The sequence below is a fragment of the Equus caballus genome, chromosome 8 (genome assembly GCF_041296265.1).
Source record: "Equus caballus isolate H_3958 breed thoroughbred chromosome 8, TB-T2T, whole genome shotgun sequence".
NCBI classification, from domain to species: Eukaryota; Metazoa; Chordata; class Mammalia; order Perissodactyla; family Equidae; genus Equus; species Equus caballus.
The window spans coordinates 13,815,014-13,835,688 of NC_091691.1; the positions used below are offsets into that span (position 1 = coordinate 13,815,014).

General features: G+C 50.0%; 1 protein-coding gene across 9 annotated transcripts in view; it reads right to left on the minus strand.

Moving 5' to 3' along the window:
- The window catches only part of ACACB (acetyl-CoA carboxylase beta), a 101,289-nt gene that overhangs the window by 64,401 nt on the left and 16,213 nt on the right, over positions 1-20,675 (minus strand). For 6 of the 9 annotated variants that reach the window (XM_001496930.5, XM_023646975.2, XM_070275318.1 and 3 more), the window contains exons 3-7: positions 7,932-8,064; positions 4,933-5,071; positions 1,948-2,057; positions 1,654-1,735; positions 437-535 (exon numbers count right to left, since the gene is read on the minus strand). In XM_001496930.5, the coding sequence (XP_001496980.3) occupies positions 437-535; positions 1,654-1,735; positions 1,948-2,057; positions 4,933-5,071; positions 7,932-8,064 (563 nt within the window). Of the gene's footprint in view, positions 1-436; positions 536-1,653; positions 1,736-1,947; positions 2,058-4,932; positions 5,072-7,931; positions 8,065-9,473; positions 9,672-18,596; positions 18,895-20,675 lie in introns of those variants that run through there. The other 3 variants (XM_005612493.4, XM_023646977.2, XM_070275322.1) reach the window with 3 other exon arrangements.

Consider the following 20,675-nt stretch of genomic DNA (forward strand, 5'->3'; position numbering starts at 1 on the left):
AACAACCTAAATGTATATCTACAGAGACTGTTAAGTAAATTACGGTCTATCTGTATGATATAGTCCTACGCAGTCATTTTATAGTTGTAAGGTGTATTTATTGACACAGAAAGATTAGTGAGAAAAAACAAGCCACAAACTAGTAAATAAGAACTCCGGCGTTTCAGAGGATGTGCCTAGAAAAGGAGGGACAGCTACAACGCAACAAACGTTCAACACTAGGTCATAGGATTACAGATGATTTCTATTTCTTTTTTGTACTTCTCATATTTTCTAAGCTGTCTACAATGAAACTGTACCACTTTAATAATTTTAAAAATTTAGATGAAAGAATTAAAAAAGCATACTCCTGTCACCCCCTCTGCTCACATTACAAGACTGGGCTGAGGAGACACCGCCCCCCCCCCCCCCCAAAGTGAAGGTCAGGTCATCTTACCGCTTCCACTCCAGGGCAGCGTGGGAATCTGCAGCGTCTGGGCCACGATGGTGGAGGCGATCTTATCTCCCAGGGCCCACATGGCTTCACTGGGAGGGCCTGAGTGAGGCGGGACAAAGGGGAAGGCAGACTCGAGTCAGCCACAAGACCCTCACAGCCAAGTACTGACCAAGTGCACAAAGTCCCAGCTTTCAAGGAGTTTAATATCGAGTCGAGGAAGAAAAAAATCTATTAGTTGGCTACTTCATCAGTCAACTTTCAACACATCTGGTCTGAGTTACCAGCTAACCTATGGGGGGCGGGGCGGCGCGGCAAAAAGGTAGATCAAGGGGCAAGCTAGCACCTCAAAAAAATCAGACCACGTGTTAGCAAACTTTTTCTATAACAAGCCATAGGCAACACATAAATGAATGAGCAGGGCCATGTTTCAATGAAACTTTATTTATAAAAGCAGACAGTGGGCTGCATTTGGCCTGTGGGCTATAGTTTGCCAGCTCCTTAGCTGGACCATCAACCTCCAGACGAGTTAAAAATGAGAGTCTCGTGTGACAGCCAATCAGAGACCACGGACAAAGAAAACATCAGTGGCACAGGTCACCAGGCAGACCCTCAGGGAAGTAGAAGGTGCTGATTTGCACCGAGCTGCTTCATATACACAAGTCAGTGTTGCGGGCCCAGAGGGAAGGAGAGGCAACAGGGATTTATTGTGGATTTATTGTGGTAAATGGTTCCCCTAAACCACACAAGGATGTCAGACAGCATATTTGCACAAAGTTTACAAATACAAATACAAATCCTGAAATAAAGACATGTCACAGACAATAAGTCTCATTTTACCTAAACTGTAGTAGAGAGGAGGGGCTCTGGTCCCAAGGCCCGAGCAAAGGTGTGGCCTTATCAGAACTGTGACCTCCAAATCTAGTTAGAAATCTGAACGTGGCTGGGATCTCAGGACCAACAAGAACCTAGCAGAGGGTTCTGCTTGCCCCACATCCTCCCACCATGGTAAACACAGTAATGGCTCCTGCGTCGCTGGGCTAGCTAACCTACGGTGTGCTTTCCCACCCTTGGACTCGCTTGCTCCTGACAATGAAAGCGTGAGGTGGGAATATCCAACTGACCCCCGCTTACAGGGCTGCTCTAGAAAGAGGATCTGACCCCGCCGAGTGTCCCATCCACACCCCTGTCCCCACGTATCTGCTGGAGACACACTCTACCTAAGAAAGCAATCTCGTGCTTGCGCAGGAGCTCTGGAAGTTTGGGGTTTTCAGAAGCATGGCCCCAGCCAGCCCACACCGCCTGCAAACACAGAGAGGAATGAACAAAGATCTCCCTTCCAGGACCCACTTCCCGTCACACACCCAAAGTTCTTCGCTCGGTCCTACCGGCCCTGGATTTCAGAGTCTTGGAGGACCTGGCTCCTCTGCCCCTTCCAAACAGTGGACGCGAGTTGTTCCAGAGCTCAGCGCATCAACCCCTGTGGGCAGACTGGGGCGTCCCAGCCCACTTACCTGCACGGGGATTCTCTTGGCGATGTCCACGATCAGCTCCACGTTGGCATAATTGTTGTTGTTGGGCCCTCCCGGGACGGGGACATACTGATCTGCCATCTTGATATACTCTGGAATTAAACAGAAGATAAAAGAGAGTGTGAAGACGACTGCAGGACTACGTACGGCCAGTGAAAGGACAACCGTGAAGACTCTAGGGCGACAATGGACAAACGCGTAAAATGATTTGAAAGAAACTGAAGATGATTCTAATTACGTGAAAATACACGTGCATGCGGACAAGGCTTGGAGGGGAGCAAAAAAGAAGGAAGGAATAGTGAGATTAGAGACGGGTTTTTAAAAAATTCCCTATTTAAAGTTTACCTTAATATTGTTTTGACATTAAATAATGCAACGTTTTTTTGTTTTGTTTTGCATTTTTGAGGAAGATTAGCCCTGAGCTCTGCTGCCAATCCTCCTCTTTTTGCTGAGGAACCCTGGCCCTGAGCTAACATCCGTGCCCATCTCCCTCTACTTTATATGTGGGACGCCTGCCACAGCGTGGCGTGCAAAGCGGTGCCATGTCCACACCCGGGATCCGAATCAGCGAACCCTGGGCCGCGGAGAAGCGGAACGTGCGCACTTAACTGCTGTGCCACCTGCCGGCCCCCCAAGGTTTGTTTTTAATTGTAGAAAAAACACATATAAAATTTAACATTTTATTCATTTTTTGAGAGTACAATTCAGTAGTGTTCAGTATATTAAAATTGTTGTGGGACCGGCCCGGTGGTGCAGCAGTTAAGTGCGCACGTTCCACTTTGGTGGCCCGGGGTTCACCGGTTTGGATCCCGGGTGCAGGCATGGCACCGCTTGGCAGGCCATACTGTGGCAGGCGTCCCACATATAAAGTAGAGAAAGATGGGCATGATGTTAGCTCAGGGCCAGTCTTCCTCAGCAAAAAGAGGAGGATTGGCAGCAGTTAGCTCAGGGCTAATCTTCCTCAAAAAAAGAATTGATGTGCAACAGATCTCCAGAACTTTTTCATCTTTTAAAACAGAAACTCTGTCCCCATTAAACAGTCATTGTCCATTCCCCTCTCCCAAGCATCTGGCAGCCCCCCATTCTACTTTCTGTCCCTATGAATTTGACTACTCCGGGACCTCACATAAGCAGAATCATACAGTATTTGTCTTTTTGTGACTGGTTTATTACACTTAGCATAATGTCCTCAAGTTGAAGCTTGTGACAGCAATTCCTTCCTTTTTAAGGCTGAATACAATACAATGTTTTGATTTTAAAAGATTCATGCTCTCTAAGCCATAAATTCCACTTCTAGGAATACGTCCTAAAAAAATACTTATCAACGAAGCCTAAGCATGATGTCAGAGAATGTGCACTGGGCAGTGTTCTGAACTGTGAGAAGTTAGACTCAACATGAAGCTAAGAGTTAGTACATCGGTCCTACGGAATTCTCTAAGATCCGAGAAGGAAAGACGTGGAACTTTAAGTGCAGATTCGGAAAGAAACGTGACAGTAATGGTTCCTTCCAGCCGGCCTGCCTCCAATGTTTATCAAACAAGCAAGTGATGGTGACTGGGGAGTCCCAGAGATTATAAACTGAGAAGTCAGACAAGCTCCTTCTCCTCATCAAGTTTGACTCTAATGTCGGAGAAAATAAACAAGAAAAGAAACCTAATAACTACAGACCGTGGTCAGCGCCAGGGCTCCCTGAGGGAGCCAGAGGGAGGGGTGGAGGCCTGCTCTGCAAAGAGCTTCGGGGAAAAGCCCTCTCGGCAGAAGGCCCAGCACCTCCAAGGCTCTGTGACAGGAAAGAGCACGGTCTGCCCCGGAGCCGACGAGGCCAGTGTGACTGGGACCTGGGGATGGAGGATGAGAGGCAGGAGCTGAGGCCAGGAGGCGGGCAGGGGCCGAGTCATGTGGGGCCTCAACTGGCCCGAGCGAGGATCTGGAGTTTCAGTCTGAGCAGGATGGAAGACCCCACAGGATGAGGCTCAGGCCTCAGACCAGGCTCCCATCCCGCCTGGATCGCATGCTGGTTTGTGTGACCCTGGGCAAGTGATTTATGTCCCTGAGGCTCGACTGTCTCATCTGTAAAATGGACCTACCAATCAAACCTCTCTTCACTGTTGGGAGTAAGAAGGAGGCTGTGTCTGTGCAGAGCAGAGCCCAGGGCCTGCACTCAGGGAGGGCCCAGGGGGCTATGGAAGCTGCTGCGAGAGACAGCACGGCAGCCTCTGAAGCATTTAAGGAGGGGGCTGACGGGGCCTGTTTTTATTTATTTATTTATTTATTTGAGGAAGATTAGCCCTGAGCTAACTACTGCCAGTCCTCCTCCTTTTTTTGCTGAGGAAGCCTGGCCCTGAGCTAACATCATGCCCATCTTTCTCTACTTTATATGTGGGACGCCTACCACAGCATGGCATGCCAAGCGGTGCCACGTCTGCAGCTGGGATCTGAACTGGCAAACCCCAGGCCGCCGAGAAGTGGAATGTGTGCACTTAACCGCTGCGCCACCGGGCCGGCCCCAGGGCCTGTTTTTAAAAGATCAGTTTGGCTGCTGTGTGGAGAAAGATCTGATAAGAACACTCAGGGAAGAAAGCAGGGAGAAACTATTGCCCAGTAGTTATTTACAGACTCATCTATGCTGAGACATAGGCAATGAAGAGAAAAATGAGCCAATGATTGAAATACAGTACATACACCTGCAACAAACAAAAATCTGGAAGAAGACACACCAAATTTCTCAAAGATCAGATTTCCACTTTGCATGTTAATCATTTGCATTTTTATAAGGCACATGGGTAGCTCTTGTTATCAGCAGACATTTTAATTAAATAGAGAAAAAAGGGCAAATAAATACGGGCTCATGAGAGGTACCCTGGGACTCCATCTGAGGTCCAGGATGGACTTGCCCAGGTGGAGTGGAGGAGGTGAGGGGAGGTGAGGACCAGGTGTGGCAGAGGGAGGAAGTCAAGACCCAGGTACCTGCGTTGGCCTTCAGGTCCTCTGGGGTCACCATGACTACAAACCGGATGGCTCTCTCATTTCGGAACATCTCGTAGGCCCACCTGCGGATGGAACGCATGCACTTCACGGCGGCGATGCCATTGTTGGCAATGAGCACCTGCACAGGGAAAACGAGGAAGGGTGGGAGCTGCACATGGACCTGCACTGGAGGCTGCGCGCTAAGCCAGGGTCCATCTCACCACGGCAGAGCCCCCCGCTGTACCTGGAGCACGTCACTTTGTATTTCTACAGCACAGAGCAGGTGCTCAAAGACCGCAGGCTGCATGAATGAATGATTGGATGGATGGTCAAATGGAATGACGCATGGATGGATGGACGGATGAATAAGTAGATGGACAGAAGGATGGTTAAGATGGATGGATGCATGACTGGATGGATGGACGGATGAATAAGTGGATGGATGGATGGATGAATGACTTTTGATTCCTTCCTTTTATACCATTATGATTGCCTTTAACATTTTTTGAGTGTTTAGGATGTACTGACCTTAGCACGATGTATTTTACATGCATTATTTCATTTCATCCTCACAACAGCACTTTGAAAGAGATTGTATTATTAACCCTATTTGGGATTAAAGACATTAAAACTCAGGAGTTAGGGCACTTGCCCAAGGTTGCACAGCTAGTTAAGTGGCAGACCTGTGCTGTGAACTGTGGCTCCCTCTGCATCCTCAAGGTTAAAAGTCCCAGATTTGATAATGAGGAAAGGCAGTGATACTGGCTATCCTCAACAACAGAGAGCAACAACAGGGGTCCTGTTTTCAGTTCTCATTGGTGTCATGAACTTGCTGTGTGGCAACAGATGGATCCCTTCCCTCTCTGAGCTTCATGCCACGTGAGGAGCTCAGACTGGCCAACTCCCAGCTTAGTCTCTAAGAGCTAAAACCAAGCTCTAGTTTTCTAGTTAAAAAAAACCAAGGTATATGGCTTCAAAGTTTCAACTTACATAGCAAGTCCATAATTTTAAGGCCCTTCCATCGCTGACTAATCTTTATGACAGCCCTGGAGGACAAGTCTCATTAGAGATTTGGGATGTGATCGCCTCTATTTTACAGGAGGGGAAACTGAGCCCAGATGTCACGTCCTGTGAGCGGCCACAACAGATGGACCCTAGACTTCTTACTCAGGTTCAGCATCCTCTCCCCTTTCAACAATGCCCCCCGAGGAGTGATGACGAAATGGCTGGGCTTTGGCTTTCTCAGTCTGATTCCCAAAGCAAGGGCTGGTCATGAGGGAAGGATTACGAATGGCCCCATTGGTTCTAGCACACTCTGGGAGTGCCCGGGGAGAAGGCAGCTGCAGCAGGCTGGCTGTTCCAGCCTCCACAGCTGTGGCTTTCCCACGAGAAGTCCAGGAGAGGGCAAGCTACCATCGGCTCTAAAGTCAGAGGGTGGCTCCGGGCTGAGGCCTTGGGCAGCCACCCCAGCCTGTCGGCTCCCGAGGGCCGAACCCCGGCCACTGCTTGGGCTGGCTGCAACACAGTCCCTAGATGAGTGCGGCAAAAATGCAGCTTCTGGATCCCCACCCAGGAGATTCTAACTCCCAGGGTCTGAAATAAGGTGGAGGAATCATATTTTCAGGCAGCAAGTCTGGCGGCAGTCAGGTGTGGGAGCCCGTATGACTCCAGCGCTCAATACTGCACTTACGACGCTGGGGCAAGGGCCTGGGCTCCGGAGTCCCACGGCCGGGGAGCACATCCCAGCTCCGCCGCTGACCAGCTCTAAGACCTGGACAAGCCACCTCGCCTCTCTGAACCTCAGTTTCCTCTGTAAAATAATACCCACTGACAGGGCTGGAGGGAGGATTAAATGAGATATGATGATGTAAACACAGTTACCTGGATGCCTGGCCCAGAGCAGGCCCTTGATAAATGGCAGCTGCCACTGCTGTTACTGTTATTATCATTATCATTATTATTATTACCATTACCACCACCACCTTGGAGTAAAATGAAAAAGAACAAGGCCTTCCAGTCAAACTGACCTGGGTTCAAATCCTGGCTCCAGCACTCACTAGCTACTGGCTTTGGATAACCAAGGCCAAATCTCTGAATCCTAGCTTCTCCGTGAATACGATGGCAATAACCAGTCTGTGGCCAGGGACTTGGCCAGATAGAATGGGAAATGATGTGAAAAGCCTGCATAAATGGCAAATTTTAGCTGTTTCCTTTCTTTCCTGCCATTCTAGTACACGGGTCTCCTCTGCTCTTTGTTGTTACCGGGTCAAGTGGATTCTGACTCCCAGGGCCCCTGTAGACAGCAGAGTGGAACCCTACCCGGTCTTTCTGTGCTATCTCCTCACCTTCTGGTGCTCTATCAGACAATGCTCTGCTCTATTCAGAGGGTTTCCATGGCCTATTTTTTCAGAAGTGGGTGGGCAGGTCCTTCTTCCTAATCTGTCTCGTCTGGAAGCCCCACTGAAACCTGTCCACCATGGGTGACCTGCTGGTAGCTGAAATATCAGTGGCACAGCTTTCAGCATCGCAGCAACACGCAGCCGCCGCAGTATGACAGCCGACATACGAGTGGTGTGGTTCCCTGACTGGGAAACAAACCTGGGTCTTGGTGGTGAGAGCGCCGAATCTTAATCACTAGACCACCAGGACCCTTCTCTCCTCTAAGGAGCTGTAAACCTCAGGAGCGCAGGGCTGTGTCTTATGCTTCCCTCCCAATAACCTAGGAAGAGCCCCTTGCACCAAGGCACCTCAGGGTCCTTTGCGGGAGCCTCTCGACCCTGCGCAGAGCCCTCAGTCTCGTCCTCTGTGAAATGGGGGTCGCGGCCGTGCTGCTTCAGGCCATTGTGGGGGTGAAAAGCTCACCAAGTCCAGCACCCAGCACTTAGCAGGTGCTCATGGAAGGGTGGGCCTGAAGCTGGTTCTCCCACCCCCAGCTGGGAGGAGCAGTTCCACCTTGTCTCCACCCAGCCCCACCCAGAATGCAAGGACCCCATCCGTACCTTCTCAATGACCCGATCCCCCCCAAAGCGTGTGACAAACTCAGCCGGGGAAGCCACAGTAAAGTCTCTGTGCAGGTCCAGCTTCCGGTGTTCTCGGCCCCTCTTCACCAGGTAGAGTCCAGACATGCTGGTCCTGCAGAGGGCACAGGACAGACCCAAATGAGCGAGGAAGCCGGGGATGCCCAGGGACGAAATCAACATTAACAGAGAAGCCAAAGCCCATCAAGACCCCTTCTGCTCTGCAGTCCCTCTCCAGGGCCCCTAAGCATTTCACGAGGACACTCAAGAAGCTGGAGCAAGAATGATGCAGGAGTGATCCTCTGACCTGCCCCAAGTTGCACGTTTAGATTTTTTTTTTTCCCAGGGGGAGGAAGATTGGCCCTGAGCTAACATCTGTTGCCAACCTTCGTCTTTTTGCTTGAGGAAGATTGTCACTGAGCTAACATCTGTGACAATCTTCCTCTACTTTATGTTGGATGCCACCACAGCAAGACTTCATGAGTAGTCTGCACCTGGGATCTGAACCCACAGACCCCGGGCCGCAGAAGCGGTGCACGCGAACTTAACCACTATGCCACCGGGCCAGCCCCTGCACGTTTAGATTTTTCACCTTAAATTAATTTTTACTTTATATGCCCCTGATTTAGGAACTGAAATAATACTAAAAAGCTTCTAACAGGGGGAGAAGTTTATCATCAAGGAGAAAGCCCACACACTCTAATACCTTAGACTTGTTGAACAGTATTGATATCTTTCATGCACTTTTCTGTATATATATCAAAATTTTTTTTAAAACTGCAAACAAACCAAAAGAATGTATAACAACAAAACAGAGGTTCCTTGCTCCACCCCTCTTCCAGAACCCCACACCAGAGGACAGATCTTGTGAGCCATCCATCTGAGACACCATCAATGACCTCATCTTGAGAGACGAGGAATTAGCGCCCTTTCTCCGCCAGCCCATCGGCCGGCTTCCCCCAGCCTCTCAACAGAGGCACACGGTAATCTGGTAGATTCAGTATTCGGTGTTTTATGAGTCTGGGATCGTTATTCACAGACGAGCACTGTGGTATACCAGATTTTCCTTCCTTTCTTTTTATTTTTCCCCCTGGAGTTAGTGACTTTTTCATTTACTTGGTTTTCCTTGAAACTGTTGTTAATTTAACCCACTCCTAAGACCATCCCAAGCCATGTAAGATAACGGATCACTTCCCTTATGTTCCACGGCGACTGCCTCCTAGAGGTCTCTACTCTCCTTTCACCTGGGCTGGCTGTTCTCTAGACCCCCATACCACCATTATTCTGGGCCTTCCCTTTGCTGCCATCCTTACGATTCCCTGTGCCCTTCCTTGGGGTTTGATCCCTAATTTGGGGGATCACATGGCTCCCTCTTTCTCGGCAGACTCCCTTGTTTGGCTGGGGCATCTCTTCCAGTAGTTTCATCCCAGCGAAAAGACGGTACAATGGCAGGGCCCATGATGATGATGCCCTCAACATGCCTGTACTGTTCCTTGCTGCACGGGGCTCCCATATCACTGTCACCTTGGAGATTCCCTTTGATTCTAGGCTGGATCTCTATTTCTCATCTCCTATGTGTTGCTCTTCTTTGGTTTACTATCTTGTTTCAGTGGAAGACATCCTTCGGCAGCTTTCTAAGAAAAGGTGTTCAGGGGAGTAAACGTTTTGCAGCCTTGCATGTTCTAAAACTGTCTTTCTTCTGCCCTCACATTTGACCCTATTGTTTGGCCGTGGACGGAATTCTAGAAGGGAAAACCTTCTCCTTCAGAATTTTGGAAGCCTCATTGCATTGTTTTGTGGCTTCCACAGATGCTAGAACCAGAGCTGTTCTGATCCTTGACCTTTCGTGGGTGACCTGTTTTTTTCACATCAAATGCTTACAGGACCCTCTCTTTGTCCTCCGTATTCTACAGTTTCATAGGGATGTGCTCAGGCAGGCGTCTGCTTCCATCAGTGAGGCTGGGAATCCATCAGCCTCCTTCAATCTGGAAAATTATGTCCAAGACTCTGTCTTCAAATGTTTCCTTGATGACGTCCCTGTCTCCTTTTCCTCTATTCTTATCGGAAGTCCTATTATCTGGATGTTGAAATTCTGGGACGGGCCCACTAGTTCATGGACATTTCCCTCTCCTATTTTCTCTCTCTTTTCTTCTGCTTTCTGGGGGTTTCCCACGGCCTTCTCTTCTAACTGTTTAGTGGAGTTTTTCACTTCTGCTATCGTGTTTTTAATGTCCAAAAGCTTGCTTCTGCTCTGCAGATGTTCCTTTTTTTTTTTTTTTTAAAAGATTTTTTTATTTTTTCCTTTTTTCTCCCCAAAGCCCCCCGGTACATATCTGTGTATTCTTCGTTGTGGGTTCTTCTAGTTGTGGCATGTGGGACGCTGCCTCAGCGTGGTCTGATGAGCAGTGCCATGTCCGCGCCCAGGATTCGAACCAACGAAACACTGGGCCGCCTGCAGCAGAGCGCGCGAACTTAACCACTCGGCCACGGGGCCAGCCCCTACAGATGTTCCTTTTTATGCATCCCATTCCTCTCCACCATCCTCCCTGAGCCAGATGAGGGTATTCAGGAGAGCTTTTCCAAGTTCTCTGCTCCTGGCAGGGCTTCTGTTTCTTCCAAGTTTCCTGTATCCCTTTGTTTGGGGCCTGCTTTCCATATCATAAACTGTACCTAAATGTTTGGTAAGCCTCGGTCACTCCCTCGTGCCCAAGAGCGTGAACTAAAGGCCTGATGAGAAGTACCGGGCATGTCGTAAGGCCAGTGAGCCCCGAGCTCAATGCAAGGTGATCTGGCAGGGTTGTGTGTTGGGGAATCCCAAGTATCTTCAGAGTCTTCCTCCCTCGCTGGTCCAATTCCCCTGGGAGAAGTCTCCAGGTCTTCTGCCTGGAGGATAAAGGTTGGCCGGGCACCTTGGGGGAGAGACATGGAGGAGTAACAACTGGGACTGCTCTGGGGGGCAGGTTCCAGGATTCAGCATCCACACAGCTGAACCACCTGTTAGGGATATAGGTCCCACACCTACACTGTGCCTGTTGGTCCCCAGTACCCAGACTCTCTGCTTTTCCCTCCAGAGGGCAAACGGACAAACGCCTGCCTTCTGCTGGATGGCGGTTCATATCCAGAACCACGCTGAGCGGAAGTGGGCAGCTGCCAGCCACACAGAGCAGGGGAGGGGATCCGGGCGTCTTTACCCAATCCTCTTATTTTGGTACTCCTGTTCACTGCCCCTTCACCCGCCAGTTGCAGAGGCACCTGATGCTGCCGGTCCCTGCACCTTCTGGGCTGCACATCTGGTAGGTTCTCAGCTTGCCTCCCTGCTGCTCTACGACTCAGCCCTCTTGGTTCTGCTAAGCCAGTCACCACTTGTCCGACAGCTTCCCAGCTTCCAGAACGTTGCTGCCAATCTACCCTCCTGTGCTCCCAGAGCTGACGGGCTTCTATCGCTTTAAAAAAAAATGTGTTTGGTGGGATTTAGACAGGAGTCAAATCAGGCACGCACATCCAGTCCACGCTCTTAACCCGGCAATGGGGAATTCAGGTGGAGAGCCGCCTGCAGGGAACCAGGTTAGAAGTTAATGCCCCAGAGGTGTGTCCAGCAACTGCGTCATCAGGCATCTCGGGAGGCGGGGGGCCAAGTGGGTTCAGCGGACCAAAAGTTTGCTGAAGAACTGATGGATCATGAGGAACACCACCAACATGCCATCATCTATTGTCTGAGCAGGAAATAGCAAAGCTGGAAGCAAATGGGCAGTCGGGGAAGAGAAATTCCATTTTACAGACGGGCAACCCAAGGCCCAGGCAGGCAAGGGGGTCAGCCAGCAGGTCAGCAGGCATGGGGCTCTTTCAGGTCTGGGAGTTTTCTGCTGTAGAAAGTCTGTGTGTCCACTACAGCTTCCCGTGGGAAAAGCCTGCGGACCTCCAGTCTGCCCCCGCTTCACGGTGTGGGTCCCCAAAGGCTCTGCTTATCAGAAATGAAGACACGGGCTTCCAGGCCAGGGGAAGACAGAGAGGGACGAGTGACAGGCGCCCATCATGTGCATAGGCCACCATAGGATACGTATTTTCAGCTGAGACTTTCTCTGTTCAACTGGCCTCACGCACGGTGCCCAAATGAACAGACAAGTAAACAAACTATTTCTGGCCCTTGACATGGCCTCGCTGCCTCCCAGGAGTTGCAAACAGCTTTTCTTCTAAAACCTCCTAGGATGGAACTGCTGAAACAAAACAGGCCTTAGAAGGGGACTCGGGAAGGTGGAAACCATCTTGCAAATGTGAACAGGGCTTTTACCATAATTACATTCTATTAACCAGCAAGTCGTTCTGGGTTTTGTTTGTTTGTTTGTTTTCTGAGGAAGATTAGTCCTGAGCTAACATCTGTCACCAATCCTCCTCCTCTTTTTTTTTTTTTTTAAGATTGGCACCTGAGCTAACAACTGTTGCCAATCTTCTTTTTTTTTTCTGCTTTTTCTCCCCAAAGCCCCCCAGTACATAGTTGCATATTTTAGTTGTGGGTCCTTCTAGTTGTGGCATGTGGGACACTGCCTCAGCGTGGCTTGATGAGCAGTGCCATGTCTGCGCCCAGGATCTGAACCGGTGAAACCCTGGGCCACTGAAGCAAAGTGCACAAACTTAACCATTCAGCCACAGGGCCAGCCCCAATCCTCCCCTTTTTGCTGAGGAAGACTGGCCCTGAGCTAACATCTGTGCCTATATTCCTCTTCTTTCTATGTGGGATGTCTGCCACACCATGGCTCGATATGCGGTGCGTAGGTCCACACCCAGGATCCGAACTGGCGAACCCCAGGCCGCTGAAGCCAAACATGTGAACTTAACTCAAGCCAACCGCTTCTGTTTGTTTTTAAGAATTTTATTTCTTTACAAAAACAGGCCGATTCGGCCTAAGGGCCCTAATTTGCAGGCCCCTCACCTAGGGAAACAGACCTCAAAATGTTAACAGCAGTTATCTCAGAGGAGTTGAATTATGGCTGGTTTCTGTTTTCTCCTCTTTGCCTATATTTGGTAAATTTTCTGCAATGACATATTATTTTCAATAAGAAAAAGGGCTGTTAATTCTGTAACAGAGATGCTGCAAGCCGTGGCCATTCCGGTACCCCCTGAGTAAGGCACTCAGTTTCCTCACCTATAAAATGACGAGAAGAACACGGACCTCCTCGGGTTGTGAGGATTAAATTAGTTAACACATTCAAAGTAAAAGATGGCGCCCGGCACACAGGAAATTATCTATTATTATTTCAGTGCCACTATGCCAAGAGAATGAGGGGCTGCTGATCTGCCAACCTCACCAGGAAAGGCATCAGCCAGGGCCCTCTGCGCAGGGCCTGCTCCCATCCGTCCACCCTCCCTTTCTGTCCACAGCCTTCCCTGACTGGTGGCTTGATCCGTTGGCCTCAGGAAGTCTGAGACATCCCATTTCCATGCACACAAACATTAAGACTCTAGCAGTTTGACCTAAGGTGCAATGCGAAAAATGCAACCACTAGAAAAACACCATGTTATGGGCTGGGAGAAACCATTCACGGTCACCATTTTTATTTCAAAACTGTTGACAGAACCCTCCATCAGGCAGGTCATAAACCCATCACAACAAATTGGTGGGTGAACACAGAATGCTGCCGGAGTGGCCTTGTTTCAGGCCCAGTCTCCAGACTGGTGGCTATTTTTATTTGCTTTTGACAAATTGGAGGCCAACCAAAAATCGCTCTGCAGGGCTGACCTTCAGCCTGCATTTGCTCCAAGGCAAGTGCGGAGGCTGAACTATTCCATGGTGGCTTTCGAGATGGCTTCAGGTGCAACCTACTTACTCGACAGAGCTGGCAGCGAAACGCCAAACACCTCAGTTCGTCAGGCACAAGCCCAGGCAGAAGCGCACTGGGAGGGAGGGAATAAACATTCTCAAGTGTCACTGCGGACGGGGCACAGGGGGCTTCCCACTGAATCCCACAGCCCTGTGCAGGCGAGCCCATCATCTCCTGCTCACGATGAGGAAACTGAGGCTCAGAGAGGCCCACTGACCTCAAGTCACGCAGTTGGCAAGTGGCAGAGCTGGGTTTCCAATCTGACTCTATCTGACCCCTAGAATTTAATTTTGAGGCAGACAGACACCCGCCATAAATGGAAGTACCTCTATTGTCTGCACTTTAAAAAACAGGCACTTAGGGGCTAGGCCAGTGGCATAGTGGTTAAGTCCACATGTTCTGCTTCAGTGGCCCAGGGTTCACAGGTTCGGATCCTGGGCACAGACCTACACACTGCTCAACAAGCCATGCTGTGGTGGTGTCCCACATACAAAATAGAGGCAGACTGGCACAGATGTTAGCTCAGGGCCAATCTTCCTCACCAAAAAAACCCCAAAAACCCAAAAACCAAGCATTTCCATTTGAGAGGCAATATGTGTAAGGCAGGGTTCTCAACTGGGGGCAGTCTGGCTCCCCTGGGGACAGATGGCCATGTCTGCAGGCATCTTGGTTGTCACAACTTGTGGTGTCCTGCTGGCATCTCATGGGTACAGGCCAGGGATGCCACGTTGCATCCTGCAATGCACAGGACAGCCCCTACCACAAAGAATGACACAGCCCCAACGTGAGCTGTGCCACAGCTGGGAAACCCTGCTAGACTAGAGCCATCCTCCCAGGCTTGGAATCTATAATCCACGACTTATGACCTGTGCAATCTTGGGAAAGTTGCTTGAGTACTCTGTGTCTCGGTTCCCTCATAGGATGAAAATATTAATAATATTAACAGTATCTGCCTCGCGGACCATGAGCCCAGGGTTCAGCTCTGGGCCTGGCCTGCAGGAAGAGCTATAGCTCAGGTGCCTCTCAGCAGGGCAGCCGCTAAAAGAGCCCCAGTGTGAGACCACGGGCCTAGGACCCTGGCTTTAACCACCCTTAAGTCCCTTAGCCTTTCTTTTCTTTTGTAAAATGGGGATGGTAATCGCTGAGAGCTGCTAACCTGATGGAAGTGAGGCCTTAATATTATCACCAAGCAAGAAAGAACATTGTACAGCCCAGTAAAGGCTGCTCCCTCTGAACTCATCTGTAGGCTCCCAGCTAAATGGACCCTTGGGAACCTCTCAGGCCACTCACTCCGTCAGTGCCTCCTAGGATGGCCACTTAGGCTACGCCAGGGGTCAGCAAACTAGGGCCTAAGAGCCAAATCCAGTCTACCACCTGTTTTCCTACCTCCCACAAACTAATTATGGTTTTCACGTTTTTAAATGGTTGAAAAAATTCAAAAGACTCATATTTTGTGACACGTGAAAATTATATGACATTCAAATTTCAGTGTCTGCGAATAAAGCGTGACTGGAATACAGTCAGGTCCATTCGATTACGCATCATCTCTAGCTGCTGGTGCAGTAAACAGCAGTTCTGAGTAGCTGTGGCAGACACCATATGGCCACAAAGCCAAAAACATTTACTATCTGGCCCTTTACAAAAACAGTTTGGAACTCTGAGTGAGGCAGCAGTCTTCAGCCCCAACTGTACACTCCATCTCATGAGGAGCTTTACAAAATATTGATGCCCGGGCCCCACCCAGAGAAATTAATCAGCATCCCCAGGGCGTGCGGGATTGGACGGGGTGTGCCCCGGCATCTACATTTTCCAAAAGCGCCCCCCGGAAATTCTAATGCGCAGGCAGGGGTGGGAAATTGAACAGATCAACTACCAACATTGTGACAAGGCAACATTTGACATAGGCCTCTGTTCTGAGTAGATGTCCCATGGCAGTGACGTCACTCATAATGGGGATTGTGGGGCTCCCTGAGGACCAGATTCTTCTGCCTCCCTCTCCCCAACTTTTCTTCATTCCATTCAACTCAAGTCTCCAAGAAGCCCTTCTCCAACCACTCCGACCCACATTCATTTCTCTGTTCCCTGCACTCTGGCCCAGTTCCCACTCGGAAGGACTCTAGTCAGCATGTGGCACCTTGCCTTCCTATTCATTCTGGCTCCTTAGGACATGCTGCAGGTGTCAGGACAGGATCCCAAATGCCTCTCACCTCGGAGGTCCTCTTTCATAAGAGAGCTCTGTCGTCACTATTACCAATTGTGCAAACGTTTGTGCTGACCTGGGATGGCACTCGAGGCCAGCACCTCCCCAGTGCTGGGGTCTAGCAGTGAACAGTCTCAAGAACCCTGGCAAGGCCTATTAGGATCAGCCCCATTGACAGAGGAGTAAACTGAGGTTCAAAGGGATGATGCCATGTGCTCCAGGTCACAGAGCTCAGTGGCAGAGTTGTGCTAACTCCATCTTTTTAGCAACTCTAAGCTAAGAGAGGCACCATCAATGACCCAAGAAAGCATCTTCATCTTATTATAAAAATGGTGACCACACGGCCTGCACTTGCTGGGACAATTCCAATTTCTTGCAAGTTTATTCTTTTGGAATAAAATGGTTTGTGAAAGGTATTATTTGGGATTAAAATGTACAATTAAATGTGATTCAAGAGTTATATGTTAAACTTTCCGGGTAAATAGCTTTATAGATCAGAACAAAACGTGCCCTTTGTCAACCACGTGGCCTGCTTTGGGCACTCCAGAACTTGAGTGCTTCTGCCAGAGGAGTTAGATTAGGGCTGGAAATGTGGAAGAAACTTGAGCTCTGTGCTCCGGGAAAGACAGTACCTGAGAAAGACCCGGATCCAAACCCAGGACCCCGCCCCTCAGCAAGCCCTTAACTCAGACACGCCCTGAGCGCCCCAAGAAGGGCCCCTTGAAGACTCTGCTGGTCTCCTCTGTGGAAGGACCCGAGAACTGGAAGGCAAGCCCCCATCCTGGAGGGCTGGCCGCACGTGTGGGACATCTGTCTTGCCCTCTCTGAACCACCAACCAGAGAAACTAAACCACAGCTGAGGCCATCTGGCTCCATGAGTCCTCACTCCCTGGCATGCTCACAAGCCACAGTAACTAGTTACCAGCCAAGTCCTTTAGTCTCCTACTAGTCCAGCGTTAGGAAAGGCCTCTCCTTTCTGAAGGAGTCTATTTGAGCAGGTTGTGAACCTGCGGCCTAGGGAGCCGTTTCGGCAACAGCCCGAGGGTGAACCTGGTGATGCTGGCACCAGCAACAAGAGCCTCAGTTCTTACAATGGGGATGACGACACCCACTTAGTGCCGCAAGGAGGTGTTGCAAACACAGCCGGGCACACAAAGCCGCCAGGAACGGGAGCGGGTACCAGTACTGCACTCGGGAGCCTTGAATTTGAATAACCGAGAAAACATCTGGCTCCCCAACTGGGTCAGGCTCCTAGAGACCAAGGTCACGATTCCCAAACATCTTTGTGTCCTTTCCGCCTCCCAGACACAGGCCTTACACATAGGAAATGCACAGGGAATGTTTATGGACCGGGTAAATATACCCTGAGAAAGGAGCAAAGGATGGAGGCAGAGACTGCTACAACACCTCACCGTGCTGGTTATAATAGCAAAAAAGGAAAAATAGCCCCAAATACCCACTATTTATAGGGGATTGCTCATACATTTTAAGGTGCATCTGTTTAAAGGAACACTACGGACCCAGTAAAAAGGATGCTGTAGATCAAAGGTTGGCAATGTTTTCTATAAAGGACCAGATAGTCGATACTTTAGGTTTTATGGCCCAGACAGTCTCTGTCCCACTACTTCACTGTGCCCTTGAAGCAAGAAAGCAGCCATAGGCAACTCGTAAACAACGAGCGAGACCGTTCCAATAAAGCTTTATTTGTGGGCACTGAAATGCGAACTACATGTAATTTTCACATGCCACCAAACAAGATTCTTCTGTAATTTTTTTTCAACCATTTAAAAGTTCAAAACCATTTTTTGTTTACAGGCCATACAAAAACAGGCCGCGGGCCACAGTCTGCTGAGTCCAGTGGTAGAAAACGTCACGTCCACTGAAAAAGCAAGTTATAACACAATACGCTGTGTATGACTCAAGTTTATAAGTTAAGACATATCTGCACCAAAAAAAAAAGGCTGCAAGGATATACAGCAAGCGTTAATAAAGATCACATTGTGTGTGGGGGGGGGGCGGTTAAGGCTGATTTTTGTTCCTTCTTTTTGTTTATCTATAATTTTCTGAATTTTCAACAACAAACATAGCATCATTTTGGTAATTGTTTAAAATGCAATCAATCAAATGACAAGAAAAGAAATGAAATCAAGCAGGTTGGGCTAAGAAGCGCTCGGCACAGAAATGCCTACACGAACCTGTTCAGAAGATAACCCTAAAGGTGATGGCTGCTCAGGTGCACGTAGAGTCGCCCCGGCTTCCCAACCACTAGGCTTCAAAAACACCTGCCGTGTCATCACCTTTATCAAGGCCAAGAGGACGAAGAGGGGGAAAGCCGAGCCCCCGCCAACCGGTCCACCTTGAGGCACCTGTGCTCCTGAGCGCCCTCCTCCAGTCAGCATCACTGCCCAATCCAGCCGCCGCTTCAACCACCGAGGCAGCTAGAGTTCGCCAGGCGGGCTCCACCTCCCCAGCCGCCAACCTGAAGCCTGCATTTCTTTGGGTGGGGGCGGGGAAGAGGGGGCGGTGCTAAGAGGACACACAGCTTGTCTTCACCGAAGGCGGAGGGGGCGTCGTGCTGCAGAAGTTTGTTAAAGAGAACTCAACGGTCATTAAAATTGCAGGCTTACTTACCTGACTTTGCGATCAGGGAAACAGACCTTGCACTCGGCAGGGCTCATGTTGACCACCCCACAGGCCCATCCCACCGGGGTCCTGCTGGGATGCCGAGCATGCACCACCTAACCCCTGAAGCGGACCCTGGTCCCGGGGCCCAGCAGGACAGCCGGATCGTGACCGGGGAGAGGAGGCACCGTCCTAGAGCGCCCCGGGCTGGGTTGTGCAGCAGCCTGCAGGCCCCAACTTGGCGCTGCGCTTCCTCCATCCCGAAACGCACCCATCGCGCAAGTGCCCAGGATGGACACGCCCGCCCAGGCTCCGCCCCCAACCCAAAAGGACCCCGCCTCCCACAAGGGTCCCGCCCCCTGACGTGGCCCCGCCTCCAGTCCCTAGTCAGGGATCAGGACCCAGCCGTCCCCCAGACCGGGTCCCGCCTCCCGGACCCGCCAATCCCAGAGGCGCCGCTGACCTTGGGCGCCGGGCTTGGGCGCTGGGCGAGAGCCGCCCGAGTCTTAAACCCTGGGCTACTTCCTCCCCAGCTCCCTGCCCGGAGTGGAAGAGTTCTAGGACAGGCTCCCCTACACGCTGACAGCTGCAGAAAACCCCCAGTTACCTAAGTGCTTCCATACATACCCAATAGGGAGATGGTGGAAAATACGGGTTATTTAAAATGTGACTCAGATGTCACCACGGTCGGTGCCTGGTAAAAACCCCCGCAGTCAACCTCTGGCTTCCAGGTTCCTGTTTTTGCTTCTTTCACCCCTCCTCCCGGGGCCATGTCTGCGCCATGCCCCCGCCTCCCCGCAGTGAGCTTGTAGCCCGTGCTTTGAACGACCTGAGTCCCCTAGGAGGCGAGCGCCTTCAAGACAGGGAAGACCCCAGCTGCCCTGTGACCCTAAATAAGCTGCTTTCTAGTGAAACTACCATTTGCTGAGTGCTCTTTTGTGCCTTTGACTTATTTAATCCTCGGAGCAATCCTATTGTCTTTATTCCGGTGATACAGATTTTAAAAACGTGACCCAGAGATGCTATGTTCCCCAAGGTGACAGAGCCGGTGACTTGAACCCGGGTAAACGGGTTCCGGTTAGAATGAATAGAATGAATGCTTCTCCAAGTAGTTATAATAGGTAAAAAGGACCCCAAACACTGCCTAGAAAGCATTGCAATGATAAGAAATATAACCCATGTTCGTAGCAAACAAAAAGTAATATAAATGTTTGCAGATGAACGCTCTTCAAAAGACACAGCCAGGGCCACACCTCCAGAGGGCGCCACCGACGCGGCCACAGTGGGAGCAGGGACCTGGCCCTGGAGTCCTCAGAGCAGCCCTGCCCGAGGGTGCTGGCTAGCTGTGCTCTAACCACATATTAAATAATGATTCAACAAGCAACGGGTGAACAAAGTTCTCAGTTCTTCAGAGTTTCTAGAAGGTTCTTCATCACCTTGTCTACACTCTTTCTGAAAAAGAAGCCACCTCAGGCCAATTTTTTTCTTCTAAGTTTCAAATCAAAACCAAAAAGTATTCATCGCCCACATTTAAATGTAACCACCTCAACATAGAAGAAACAATTAAAATCAGGAAATGAAGGTGTTTCGACCCACTCCTGCCCTACCCAAAGTCAGTTAGGATGATGAGTGGGAGAAGGCTCGCCAGTTTACTTGCGTTGCTCTAGGGTTTTATTCTCTTTTGACAAAACCCCAGCACTCACTGGACACTGAGTGGACAGTGTCACTTCTCTGCTAACACAGCCGTGGGGACATCCTGACACACCTGCGTTCACCCAGGGCTCCCAAGGAAGGGATTTTGCTGAGACGTTTGGGCTTGGCATGTCACCAGAGTGATGATGACTTGGGTTTTTCTCTGCCTCCTTTATTAGGGAATAGAAGATGAGAAGAAAAGAATAAGATACACTCGTATGCATAACATCACCGGCATACAAACATCCATAGTTGGGATTTTCAATAAAACGGTTCAAACTTGGCTATAGCTGCAGTTTCGTGCTATGAGCCCTTCTGCTTAGACTTATCAGGGGCTAAATTTAACTTGTTGGTATTGCCAAGGGAAAACCCAGGTCACTGACAGCACAGCACACA